Source organism: Callospermophilus lateralis, chromosome 10, assembly GCF_048772815.1.
Source record: "Callospermophilus lateralis isolate mCalLat2 chromosome 10, mCalLat2.hap1, whole genome shotgun sequence".
Lineage (NCBI taxonomy): Eukaryota > Metazoa > Chordata > Mammalia > Rodentia > Sciuridae > Callospermophilus > Callospermophilus lateralis.
Window position 1 is genome coordinate 11,793,061 of NC_135314.1, and position 14,321 is coordinate 11,807,381.

A 14,321-nucleotide genomic window follows, 5' to 3' on the forward strand; every position below is an offset into this window, starting at 1 on the left:
TTTTAATCTCTCCTTATCACCTAGTAAAATCCTAAATATAAAATAATAAACTATGGTATGACCTGTGAAAATTCATGTGCTAAAAGTTTGTTTCCCCACGTGGTCAAGTTAAGAGGTGGTGGAACCTTAAAGAGGCAGGGCCTAGTGCATGATAATTAGGTCACTGGAGACTGTCTCATGGAGTGAAGCAGTACTCTAGGGAGCAGGCTGTTACAAAGTGAGGCCACTCCAAACACTTGGCTTTTATGCATGTGGTCACTTCTCTTTCCTATTCTCTGCCATATTGTGATACAGCCAGGGAGTCCTTACCAGAGACCAAGCAGATGGAGCTGCCTAATCTTGAACATTGAGCTTCCAAAACCATGAACTAAATAAACATCTTTTCTTTATGAAGTACCCAGCCTCGGGTAGTTTGTCACAGCAACAGAAAATGGACTGATACATGCACTAAGTGTCAAAAGTCCTGTTTTTCTGGGTTTGACACCTCTCCTACAGTAGTTTTCCTATGAGTGATGCAACAACACTGAAATGCAACCTCAAACAAAGCCACAAATCTATTCCCAGTGGAATAGATTCTCTGCTTACACAGAGCATATTTTACACCCATAAAACATCATTCTCATTTTGAAATGCCTTTCACTGTAGAGAATGTTTCTTCTCTTTCTTTTGGTGGTTCATCAAAAAAAAAAAAATCTGTGGATAATTCCCTACGGAAGCAAAATCTGAAGCTGAATCAGCTTGGAAACATCTGTACTTTCATCCAACTGTTCAACAAACCTTCTGTACAGCTCCTTCATATATCAAGCCATGTTTTCTAGTCCTCCCAAATCTATCCGCTAATGAGACAAACTGACCCTCTTGCCTTATGGATAGTATTTTGGTCATTTGTGCCATGGCAGGGAGAATATGGATTCCCCAGCTACAGATGGATTTTCATCTTTTGCTCTAATATTCAAAAAGGTTTCTAAACCTTGGAAGAATTTTGTGACATTATTGGGCTATCATGTGACTTTCAATAGCACTGAGAAAGCTCTAAAGGTTTATTCTTACCATCTAGATTCTAAATGGTGTCCCAATAGAGACAACTGCACTCTATTAGATCTCCAGGTGCCACATACACAGGATCAAGGAAATCCTTCATGAAAGCAAATATTCCATCAAATCTTAGATGGGCTTCCTACCAATTCTGAATTTCTTTACTGACCTCCTATTAGATCTGGTCTGCACTAACCCAGCTGAATAGAAGCAGGGGTAGTCTGGTACAGGATCTTTATTGTCTTAGATCCATTTTAGGTGTAGAATTAGTTTAAGTCATTGTCAACTTGGAAAGAGATGATTTAGTCAAAACTAGATGCTGAAGCATGTCAGCTCTTCTTCCCAGGCACAAAATGAACTGCTTGTGGCCAGAATGGTACAGGACACCAAATGCACTTGACATATGACACCAGGCATGAACTTTCTGATACCCAGACTGCACGAAGATACAGGGTCAAGCTAGTGAAGCTCAATTTCATTCTTATTTTCTGGAGAAGTAAGTGTAAGTACAGGCATCCCTCAGTGTCCTCGGGCAGTAGGTTCCAGGACTCCCACCCCCACCCCCAGTGGATACAAAAGCTGCCAATGCTTACGTAAAACAATGTAGAATATGCATTTAACCTATGCACACCCTCTCTTCTACTTTGAATCTCTAGATTACTTGGGGTACCTACAAGATAAATGCTATGTAACTAGTTGTCATACTGTATTGTTTAGGGGGATAATGAAAAGGAAAAAAATTTGTATGTTTTCATTAGAATTTTCTGCCCAGGGTTGGTCAAATCTGCAGAACCCTCCACATACAGAGGGCTGTCAGGGCTTTCTCAAATACCATGCTGTATGGATGAATGCCCAAGAGGGTCCTCTCCCCAACTTTAATGATCAGAGAAGCCCTCAACAGCTCTAATCCGGGGAACCTTATTGGGGCAGAAGAAAAACAGGCAACTGAGAAGTTGAAAGAAAACAGACTGGAACCCCTCACCATTCTGCCCAGGCTTAATTCTGTGGAAGAATCTTGGAAAAACATCTCAGGTTAAAAGCGCTACCTGACAAGCAGGGTTTGCTACCCCTTTGTCCCTCCGTCTAGAAACCCAGCTTTGCATCAGGTGAAGTTAGTAGCTGGGATCAAGTGTCAGCAACTGGGCAACGCTGGACAGAAACAAACCTCCCCCAGGGTCCCACTTACCCCTGACAAATAGCGCTCGAGTTTCTTGTTTAACAGGAAGTAGATGGCCAGGATGTGGCAGGCACGGTTGGACAGCACCGTGTTGATCACGTCACTGTTCTTGTAGCCCAGCTTCTCCGTCATGTGAAGCACCACGCTGGGGCTCAGGTCCTCCAGAGAAATCCTGCGAGGCACAGACACAAGCGGTCACCTCTCCACAGGGTGGCTCACAAACAAGGTGGCCCAGCTGGCCCCAAAGGCCCCCTGTGGACAATCAGGTCTATTCGTTCATTCAACCACCTGACTGTGAAAAATTCCATGCATCCAGGAAAGTGAAGGGAACAGTATGCAGTCAGCCCGCCAGATCCAGGGCTTCCCCACCCGTGAGGTTCAACCAACACAGATGGAAAATATGTTTTAAATTTCTCTGTACTGAACGTGAACCAACGTTTTTCTTCTAATGATTCCCTAAACAAAGGCAATACTGTAACTATTCACATAGCATTTATGTTGTATTTGGTATTATAAGTAATCTATAGGTGTTTCAAATATATAAGAGGATGTGCATAGATTATATACAAAAACTATAGTATTTTACTGTGTGTAGGCATTTGTTGATTTTTTGTTGTCCTGAGGCAGGATCCTAGAACCAGTCCCCCAGATACATAGGGATGACCATAATTGCCTCATGTCATACCATCACCTGGATGTAACAATCACCATTTCACTACACTTGCTTCATTCACTTGTTGTTTTTTTTTTTGCCAAAGTATTTTAAAATTATGGGCACCATAACATTGTATTTTTAAACCCTTCAGTGTATGTCTTTGAACCTCCCCTAGACTATCCCCTATAAAATCACGCTCCCTTAGTATCATCTTAATAATTCCTTAATATCCAAATCACACTCATATTCTCCAACTGCCTCCCAAGTCTCTCTACAAATAGACATTTTCCATAAAGTGTATTCCTTGCCCATGGGTGGAGCCCACACGCAACCTGGTCTTTGGGATGGGAAATAAAGGTATTCAGAAGCTGGCCCACACCACGGTCAGGGGCCAGCAAAGGCTCACAAGTTCACAGCGGGGAACTTGGGGCTCAGCTGGGAAGTGGGGTGCTCTCAGAGGAAGACAAGCCGAAGCTTCATCACAGGCCTATTGTGAAAAACTCATTAAGTCAGAAGGCTTAAGAAATCCTTAATGATTTACTTAATCATTCATTCACTCATCCACCCACCAAATCCCTGTCTCGTGGAGCTGACGGTCCAGTAGGAGAGAGAGAATGTAACTTGATTCAGTCCTCTTGACGGTTCTGTGAGTAGATTCCATCATCAGGCCCATTTTACAGAGAAGAAAACCAAAGCCCACAGCAGTGAAGTAATTTTCCCAGAGTCACTCAACAGCCCCAGAGTTATGACCTGGGCAGCCTGCTGGGTCTGGTGGCTAAACCTCTACACTCACTGCCTCTCAACGACACAAGAATGGCTACAGAGCACAAGAAATCAGGCTGAGGGTCCTAAGGCACTGTGTGCAGGTAGTGCGGGGTGCATCATCCTAAATCTCTGGAGAGACACAAATAGGGCCCTCCGTGAGCAGAAGGCTAAAGCAAATGGCCGGAGAGCCCCATAACTGCCACCAGAGGGTCTGAAGACATTTCTGATGGACCCTCAGAGGAACCCCACAGTGCAACCTATAATTGTAAAAAGCAGGGGCCCCACTTGCCCAGTCCACATGGCCAGCTGGCACAGTGCGGAGGGTAAAACTGCCTCCTGACCATCATTTACCATCTGTAGGTGTGACCCACCTCAGCTCTCCTCTCACTAGATGGGAGTAGGTACTGCCTCATCCCAGACAAAAACAAAAAAACAAAACAAAACAGACCCAAAGAACAATGAAACCCTTCTCCTCACTCCTGTTTGCTATAAAATCACAAACTCTAGGTAATGGCCAGGAAGGAAGCTGAAACGACTAGCTGTAAAAAAAAGATATTAATAACGTTAGTTCAAATATATAAAACTACTTGTGGTTGGCTAAACCACTCAACGCGCAGGGTGAAGATTGTTTGAAAATGCACGGTAGGGGCAGGGGGGTGTGGTCCTGCTCCTGGCCAATCAGATCACAGCGACACCTGCGTGGCTCTGCTCCTGGCCAATCCGACCGCATCCACACTCACACGGTCCCACCCTCTAGTCCAGGGCACGTTCCTGGGAGGTGGTGAGGCGCCACTGCCCGGGGAATGGGGGATAGTGTGGCGAGGGATGTTCTTGGGGCAGATACTCCATGGCTCCCTTTATATCAATGGTCTTCAAAAACAGGAGAAGCCTGCCAAAACAGGCTGTCAACAGTTTCTTGACTGCAAGTAATACATATTTAAAACATTTTCCAATAAATAATGTATATATTTGGCATTCTCCAATATCTGTTATTGAATTTGTATCATCTCTGAATGTTTGGATGACACAGAGAATAGCAAACCGTTCCAGAATGTGAGGCATAATTTAAACTAAGTACATCTCATTAAATCTGGTTTTATACCATTTTGGACTAATCTATATCACCCATCACCTCCTTTCCTCCCACCCATCTCCAGAGCCAAAGGAGAGGTGCGGAGCTGTCCAGGACCCTGTGGGGAGGCAGCAAGAGGCAGCAAGGTGGGCTTAAAAAATGTCTGTGCTAGACCGAAGGGGCAGCCAGGCTCCCCACAAACATGTATGGACTGATTGGCATGAACATTTATTATAAAAAATTCACTTCCAGAGTTATTTTCCTCTTTCCTTTAAGAGATCAATTCAGAAGTCCAAATAACTTTATAGGAGAAGGTTTCACAGAAGAGCGATACAAAACCTGGGACCTTCATTTCCTAAAGGAAAACACTGACAATGTCTAAAATAATCAAATCTGGGGCTAGGAATGTTGGGAAACTGTAAACCATACTTTATAAATAGTCCTTTCTTTAATTGTATGTTCTTTCTCCTTTTATCTATGTGTTAGTAAAACAAGAAAAGTAAGTATCAAAAATATATTTTCGCCTTAAAGATAAACATTTTTCAAAATAAAGACTATAAATAACATGGACCTCCCCCAAACCGTTTGGAATTCTGGCTTCCTGTCTTAAAAATTGAGCACTGATTTGACTCTAGTATAAAATGAGTAATGGGCCTTACATAAACAGAAGACACTGAGCTGTGGGGGCAGGGGGTGGTTTATATATGAGATCTTAACCATGTTTACAACCTACCTAACCAATTACATGTTCCATCTCTGTGTTTCTGACCAAGTTCAAATGAAAAAAAAAAAATTTAAAAATATCAATCTGGCAAAACCCGTATAGGAACTTGAACTTAAGTTTTAATCTACCAAATCCTGTTTACAAATGTGAGAAAGCTCCAAAATAAGACACCACATCATGACCCTCTGTCAACAAAGATGTGGCCAACAAGGAGGAGGCTGGCTGGATTTCTAATACCAACCCCACCCCGTCCACAGCTGAGGAGCTGGTGGATGGATTATGCTCATTTAGGTGGTGATTACATTAGCTTAATGGCTCATCTGGCTGCCACCAATGCCCCCTCCTTTAACAGAAAGCACACCTGAGTGCTGCTATCCATTGGTAATGAGGCCTGGCCCCTCAGCTCTGCTTTCTGTCACGTTAGGGTAATATTTCTGGTGTGTGTTTCAGATACTGGCCCAAATTGAGCAGGTGTTGGAAAACAGCAATCTATTTTCAGGTTCCCTTGGTAACCTAAGTAATCTAGACTTTGTCTAAATTACCGCCCATGAGCCAAATGCTAGAATTCTAGATGGCAACTGTGCAAAACCACCTCCTCCCTGACCACAGCAAGTGTAAATTTGGCCAAGTAGTATGGACAAAGTGGTGTGAAGGGGTCCACCCGCCCCCGCTTCAGTTCTTCTAGACCTACTCAGCATTTCAGCTCTGATAAGACCTGAAGCGTGTTTTCAGAATTTTCTAGGCATTTTGGAACTATGACCACAGAGGACACCTTTTTCCTTCCCTGCCCTGTCAGTCCCCCCTCGATCAGCAATCCTCTGGTCCCCATGCAAGTGTGGTCAAATGTGTAGGCCTCCCTAGGTCTGAAAGAAGAGCAGTTCTCAGACCTGGAAGGAATCGGGCTGGGTGGTCTCCAGGTCTGCTCTAAAGTAGCCGAGGTGAGGGTCCCCTCCCTCCCTTGCTCACATTGGTTAATACTATGTCAGATGAGTAGGAAAAAAAAGTGTCAGGACATGCTTTCTTGTACTTGTTTTCAAAACTGTACTCAGCACCCCAGCATGGAGAAGCCTGAGCCTCACAAAACGCCTCCGAGTGTTCCTGGCTGTGGATCCCTGTCCATAACTCTCCTTAATAGGCCCTCCTCATGGATACTGATAGGTCAAGCCTGACAGGAAGTCCACAGGGAAACCCAGCAGGAAGTGAGTGACCCCTACCCCCTCTTCTTCCTGATCCCCAGTGCATTAAGGTGGAGTCTCAGGTCTGTAAGAAACATCAAGGATAAAGAGGCCTCTGAGGGGTGGTTTGAAGGAAAGTTCCCCAGGAATCTGCCTCATGTTAGCAGGAGAGCTCGGGGGTGGATCAAACAGGCTCACAGGCTCACAGACGCACAGACAGGCACACAAACACACACACACAGACCCAGGCAGGCAGACACACACACACACACACACACACACACACAAATAGACACACGTCACAGTTTGTCTACATGGTCCCTTCAAGGGAACTAAAAAGCAGCACCCCTCAGGGAAGACACAGGCCCTTAAAGAAAGGCCAGGAGAGGGGAGCAACGCCTGGATTTCAGCTCCACTTGCCCCTCTGAACAACCACCCATGCTGGCCCCGTCTTCTTCCTCTTGTGCACCGAAAAGGCGGCTCTGCTTTGAATCCTGTGCGACCTGCTGTCCAGAGGACTACCCAGGGCTTGAAGGACAGGCCCTGCCTCTCCCGAGGAGTCCCTGTGTGTGCACTAAATTACCTGTTGGGGTAGGTGACGTTGCAGGGCACTTTGCCCGTGTAATTCTCATTGAGCCAGCGATTGGCCAGTGCTTGCTGAATATTTGGCCTCTTCACGGGGTCTGGTTCCAGGAGAGAGCGCAGGAAATTGATGGCTCCTGGAAGACATTTGGCAAAGAACATGCTAGTTACAGGCTGAACGCAGATGCAGACACCATGAGCGTCACATCAGGAGACCCACCAGCTCTCCTGTCCCTCCCAGGCCACTGCTGCTGGGATCTTTGTGTCTCCAGGGAGCGCTTTGACTCAATCATTCACAGAGTATGAGTTCCGCCCCACCTCCCCTCTGATAAAACCCCATTCAGAAGATGGGGTTTTATTTTATTTTATTATTATTATTTTTTGGTACCAAAGGTTGAACCTAGAGGCACTTTACCACTTAGCCTCATCCCCAGCCTTTTTTGTATTTTATTTAGAGACAGGGTCTCGCTAAATTACTGAGGCTGGCTTCAAATTCGTGATTCTCCTGCCTCAGCCTCCCAAGCTGCTGGGATTACATGTACACACCACTGTGCCCGACCCAGATAGGGTTTTAAACCCCACTCCTTCTCTCTCTCTCTCTCTCTCTCTCTCTCTCTCTCTCTCTCTCTCTCTCTCTAAAAAGGGATGCAACTTGTACATGACAGCAAGAACCAGTCTGGTTTCCCTAAGTTGTGTGCTTCCCAGCACAACCAGTGGTCTTTTACTGTTGTTTAGAATAAACCAAGAAAGTGTGTATTTACACACTTGAAGGACGAAAGAAAGCAAACAGAAAATGCCTGCTCTCCAGGCCAGTTACTCAACCCTGGAAGGAAGCCAGAGGGACAGGAGAGGCCTAATTAGACCCCAGACTTGGCCTTTACCATGGGGCAGGCATCCAGCTCTCAGAAGCCCAAGGAGGTTCTTTCTGGTCCTTTTTTTTTTTTTAATATTTATTTTTTAGTTATAGGTGGACACAAAATTTTTATTTTTATGCGGTGCTGAGGATCGGTGCCTCACGGGTGGTAGGTGAGCGCTCTACCTCTGAGCCCCAGCCCCAGCCCGGGTCCTTTCTTTTAAACAGTTCTCCACGGCTGCCCACTTCTCCCCAGACTCTCTGAACAGATGACGCAGTACCCGGACTGGACAGAGTTCATGCCCACCAAGTCAAGCTCTTCAGGCTGATGTGACACCAGAGAGCCACATGTGCTGGCTAAAGTGCTAAGTCAACTCTGTAATGGCGACTCGCATCTTAAATTCCTAATTTGTGTACAGAGCCCCAGCAAGCACCATGCTGACCAGGTGGACTCCCTCCTTTTGGTGCATGGGCAGAGTGTATGCCAATGAAGTTTCTCCTTATTTTTTGGCCTCAAGGGTTTGCCGCAGTCACATTAGTCATGCCGAGCATGATGCGTGCGGACAGGATATAAAAAACTGTTGACAAAACTATAAAATCCCAACAACCCCTTTTCCTTCTATCGCAGGCAAAAGTCATCTTTTAAAATGCGCTGGGTCTGCCTTCGCTGAACAGTCACAGAACACCTGCTATCTGCGGAGCTCTAGAGATCAGAAGCTAGTTCATCTCCAAGCAGAGCATTTGCATCCTTTGAGATTATAACAAGGGAGATAACTACATGGCATAAATATATGCACATCAAGGTCACGGACTGCAAAACTGTTCAGCTTGAAAACAGGCGGGGTGTCCACCTGTGGTCAGAGAATGCCAGGGATCACTGCAAAATGATGATTCTCTGACTTGCTTGAGTTCTGGGATTACGATATTTTCTTATTCTATATTTCTTATTTTAGGGAGCATTATTGTAATGTCTTGCAATATAAAAATATTCTTTTATGTAGCCGTGTACATGCTATCCAATTTCCAACATCCCAAATAGTAAGTCCCAGAAAAATAATCTGAATTTACTTGGTCTCCAAATTTTTCTATCTTTTCCTCCAAAGTTATTTTCCAGTTTTCTAGGAGGGCCCCACTTTACAAGGAAAAGTCATAAAAAAAATTCTCATTTCCTTACCAGCTCTATGTTTTCATTTTAATGCTGTTCTTAAAATGTATTAAGGAATATTTAATGCCTGTAATCCCAGTGGCTTGGGAGGCTGAGGCAGGAGGATCACAAGTTCAAAGCCAGCCTCAGCAACAGCAAGGCACTAAGTGACTCAGTGAGACCCTGTCTCTGAATACAAAATAGGATGGGGATGAGGCTCAGCAGTTGAGTGCCCTTGAGTTCAATCCCTGGTATCTCCCCCCAAATAAGGCCATCATGAGGGGCCACCTGTGATACAACAATCAATTCAATGGAACTCTCTCTTGCTAGGTCATGCCCCAGGTGACTCCTCCAGGGAGGGTTCCCAAGTAGCTACCAAGGTCACCAGAAGGTCATGTCCCTTTTAGAATGAAGCAGGTAAGAACATATGTTAGACACCAGAATAATCACGAGGAATGTTTAATGTCCTAAAGGTGACAGCTGGATCTCCAAATAAAATGTTCCTAAAATGTTCTTCGGTGCAAACAGCTCTCTAAAAGAGGAGGTTCCTCTTTTGGGACCTTCCTTCTCCCTTCCTTTAGCACCCCTCCATTGCCCAGTCATCTGGATCTTAACCAGGGGTACCTACTGGTCAAAGGATCAAGATACGGGCTTGATGAAGGGAACCGGGGAGCTGTTGAGTAGGATGATTTCTGAGACGTCTCTGTTGCTTACCCTTCAAAGGACCTGAGCAACCCTCCCAGACGACGGCCGGGCCTTTGCAGAGGGTGATTAACCAGAAAAGCTAAGGATAAACTGGGTGTGCGTGTTTGTTCTATTTTCACAGCCAAGCGCTCTGCATCTTCCCAAACTGCTGATGAGCCCAAGTAATTTTAGTTCAAATCTCTGCTGACGAATTTTATTCCCTTGGACGTCACAGACATTGCATTGCTATCCTAAAAGGACTTTGAGCGCATCCTTCGACCTCTTTGGAGTCTGTGTTAGGTCTTGAATTATCTCTAGGTCTCTGGGGCAAAAGGGATTAAAAATATTCCCCACCGTCCCAGAAAGCCACAGTGAGCCTGGCCTCATGCCACCTCTATCCCTTGTACCCTTCGTCTCTCCATTCAGGCTGGGAGAGTTGGGAAGAACCACAGGGCTCCGTCACCCTCAACACAGCACAAGCCACATGCTGTTGTGGTGTGGAACCCTCTTTCCTTCTGGAGCCGTCACTGTGCCTAGGCAAAGGGCTGCGAGAGGAAGGAAGCCGTCAGACTCAGGACACAAGCGGAGCGGAGCCCCATCTCCAGGGCTGCTGCCCCCTCACCTCCCTGGAGAAGGGATTCTTTGGGTCTGACAGCCAGGTCTTCTTAGAAACCCTAACCAGCACGGGCTCACCCTCACCCATGCCAACACTTCTCCAGCTTCGCTTCGGTGATTCCGTGGCACAGAACCCTCTGACTCTGGAGTGACTCTTGGGCTGTATTGTAAATGGGGTGCAACGATCAAAGAGCAAAGAGGCAAAATTTCTAAGCCGTGAAAGGCAGCCACTGCTCTACCATACACAAGGGCCAATGCGTGGAAAGAGGAAATCATCTAGAAGAGAGAACTGGAAGGGCCCGGAAGCTTGAGTGTCCACTGAGGTGACAGAAATGAGGGGCAGTTTCCATGGACTTGCAAGGGTAACAGTGCTGATTCCACTCAGATTTCAAAACTCCTTTAAGCTGATGCTAAAAAGATGACGAGGACAAAATAGATATGATCATTACAACTGGGAGTGACAGAACTGTCAAATTAATAAAAATGTGTGTTACTGAGGCACGATCAAATTGACGTATTTTCCATCTGGATTGACATTATTCAAAGCATAAAGACCTACAGGCACTAGATACTAGTAAATCTTGGGGAAGGGAGGCATCTTATACTCAGTAAAATAAGGAAATGAAAATAGCACAATACGGTGGCAAAATCTAGAAGCCAGGCAGGCAGATGTAATCGCCCTGAGACTCAGCTTCCTCGTTGGTAAATTGGGAATGGTGGTACTTACCACAGAGGTTGAGTGGGGAAAAAAAAAAAAAGTGAAAAACACCTACGCACGGTTATTCCATAAACAGCGACTACTCTTTTTTAGGGTAAACTGGTCTTCCTGGAAGTTACAGGTACAGGCGAGCTGGGCTGGTTGGAAGGGAGAGGAGATAAACCAGGTGGGGTGCAATGGGTTGGAAAAACAGGGACGATGAGGACAGCAGCTGATGCCCAAAGCCCGAGTCCTTCAGTCCATAAACAATAGATGATGCCCGGGGCTGCCTAGCAGCTGGCGCTGGACCCTTCTGCAAAGGGCCAGTTCCCGGCCCTGAGTAGTCAAATGAATGAGCAGGCTGTCTGCCCAGGCCGCACATGCACTTTAACTCCAGAGGCAGGAGCATAGAGTCCCTGAGCATCAACCGTGGGCAAACCTTACACCTGACACCTGGCCTAGAGGATTAAGCCCTGGTTGAGGAGAGTTCCTTATGTATACCAATAGTTTTAAAAGCAGAAAAGGGAAACCAGACTCCTTAACTGGAAAATCAGATCTAGAAATGCAATTCATGCTTGACAAGTCAAAAAAATAAAGTCCTGTAGAAACATGAGGCTCTTTAACAGGCACGCTCACGAGCTGTGCCCAGGGTCCAAGTAAAAAGCTCTCTGCTCAAAGCAGGAGCCATGTGAAGTCACAAAGTCAGACACCAATTCCAGTGACCCTGAAAGCACTTGGAAAGGTTTCAATATTCCCTCTCTGCAATTACCTCTAGACTGTTTCTTAACATTTCAAAGTGTGCATTTTTTTACTTTTTTAAAGAAAAATTTAATTTTCCCAATTAAAAAAAAAAAAAGATACTTAGAAACCAGCCTTACTAGGTGGGCAAGGGTATTGGGAGGGAAAACATGGCACGTCTCTGAAGCAATGAGACTGATTCTCTTGTGCTCTTAACCCACTTGCCTTTGTGTGGCTGCCCAGCCCAGGACCATGATGAAAGCAGGCTGAACTGCCAGTCCTCCTGCCACAGTCTGTGTGTGTCTCACACTAAGGCACCTGGCAAATTTCTTTGGCTTCCCACCTTCAATACACATGGTACAGTGGCACTGTTCCACCTCATTTCCTAAGTGAAGTTATGTGCCATGCTTTACAAAGCTAAGAGGTTTAAGTGGAAGGGACACACTGTAGGAGATTTCATTGCTGGTGAAATACCTTTGGTGAAACACCTCTTTCCCTGCTTCCCTCTGTGTGGACCAGCAATCTTGGAATGGCAGCTGTTCCACTAGCCTGGGGCTATAGGAGGGCAGAGCCCTTCAATCTTTGATCCAACTCTTAACAGATATATAGCATGAGTGGATATAAACCTTCATGATCTCAAGTCTCTAAGAACAGGAGTGGGAGGTGATTGTTAATGAAGCTTAACCTGGCCTATCCTGACTAATACAGTGAGAAGACAGCAGATCAGCAGTTCTCCAGCTACTCAGGCTCTCAGTGGGATTCAGAGTGAGCACCACCTGCCTTTTCCAGGCATGCAGTGCAAACACATTGCTACTGTACTGTGTTATGGTCAAAGCAAGTTCCAAAACATCTGAGTCACTTCCGAATCGCCCTGAGAGATGGCAACATTCGTTGACTATACAATGCTGCTATAAATGGAGGTTGAAAGAGGGAATACAAAATGGTGCAGCTACTCTGAACATGAGAGTGGCAGTTTTTTTACAAAACTAAACATGTGCTTACTATCTGACTCAAAAATTTCAGTTTTAGGCATTTGCCCCAGAGAAGGGAAATCATAACCACACAAACATCTGCATGTGAATGTTTACAGCAGCTTCCCTCATAACTGCCCCAAACTGTAAATGACCCAATGGTCCTTCAGTGGGTGACTGTTAACAACCTTGATAGATCTATGCCAGGGACACTACTCGGCATCAGAAAGAAACAAGGTCCTGATGCATGCAACAACTTGGATGGACCTCAAAGGAATTATGCTTAGTGAACAAAAAGTCACATATGTATACACATGTACACGCACACATATACACATGCATAAACACACGCACGTGTATGGCATTTTCGAAATGACAAAGTTACAGATATGGAGAACAGGACAGTGGTTGGCAGGGAGAATGGGAGGGAGGATCAGTGACTATAGAGGGAACCCACAGGGGATTCTTGAGATGGAACTGCGCTGTCTCTTCACTGTGGTGGCCATAATATGAACCTACCTCTGTGATGAAATTGCACAGAACTAACAACGCACCAACACGAACATGAAAACCTGTGAAACCTGTGGAATCTGAATAAGGTCGACAGATTTTATCAAGGTTAGTTTCCTGGTAGTGATATCATGCTACCACTATCCAAGGTTCTGCCACTGGAGGAAACTGAATGAAGGCTACTTGAACCTCTCCGTGTTATTCTTACAATTGTGAATCTGGAATAATGCCACAAAGAAAATTATTATTTTTAAATATTCTTATTAGCTATTGATGGACCTTTACTTTATTTATTTATTTACATGCAGGGTTGAGAATCAACCACAGTGCCTCACACCATACATGCTAGGCAAGCACTCTACCACTAAGCCACAAACTCAGCTCACACAAGGAAAAGTATTTTTTAGAAATCTTATTAATAAAAACTATCCCCTTTACTCTCTATCCCCTTATGCTGATTTTATGTTAAAGCACTTACACTACCAAATATTGCAATTTAAATGTCTATGTGTGTGTGTATATGTATGTATATGTATGTATGTATGTATGTTTATTTATTTATTGGCCTTACTCATTGAAATCAGTATAAGTTCAATAAGGGCAGAGACTTTGTTTCTTGTGTTACTGGCACCTAGAACATGCCCAGCTCACAACTGGTGCATAATACATGTTCACACAAAAAAAGTGAATCAATGAAATATGCACTGAATGAATGAATGAGAATTCCCCATGGTGCTTCGCAGCACTTTCCAAATTTCTGAAAGCTGTAAAAGTACACATAATTATTCCTTCACCATTTTGCACATTTTCTACCTCTAAGAGTTAACAGCTCTCAAAGCAGAAATGTTTCTTTTCGAAGACAGAACTGGACCATATCTTCCCAAGGATGGAAGGCCTCCTTTACTAGCTTGCAACCTCCAGGGA

General features: G+C 44.9%; 1 protein-coding gene across 1 annotated transcript in view; it reads right to left on the reverse strand.

The window, feature by feature from the left end:
- The window catches only part of Hunk (hormonally up-regulated Neu-associated kinase), a 96,084-nt gene that overhangs the window by 14,849 nt on the left and 66,914 nt on the right, over nt 1–14,321 (reverse strand). The window contains exons 6-7 of the mRNA XM_076868565.2: nt 7,187–7,322; nt 2,222–2,384 (exon numbers count right to left, since the gene is read on the reverse strand). Coding sequence (XP_076724680.2) covers nt 2,222–2,384; nt 7,187–7,322 — 299 coding nt within the window. The remainder of the gene's footprint in view (nt 1–2,221; nt 2,385–7,186; nt 7,323–14,321) is intronic.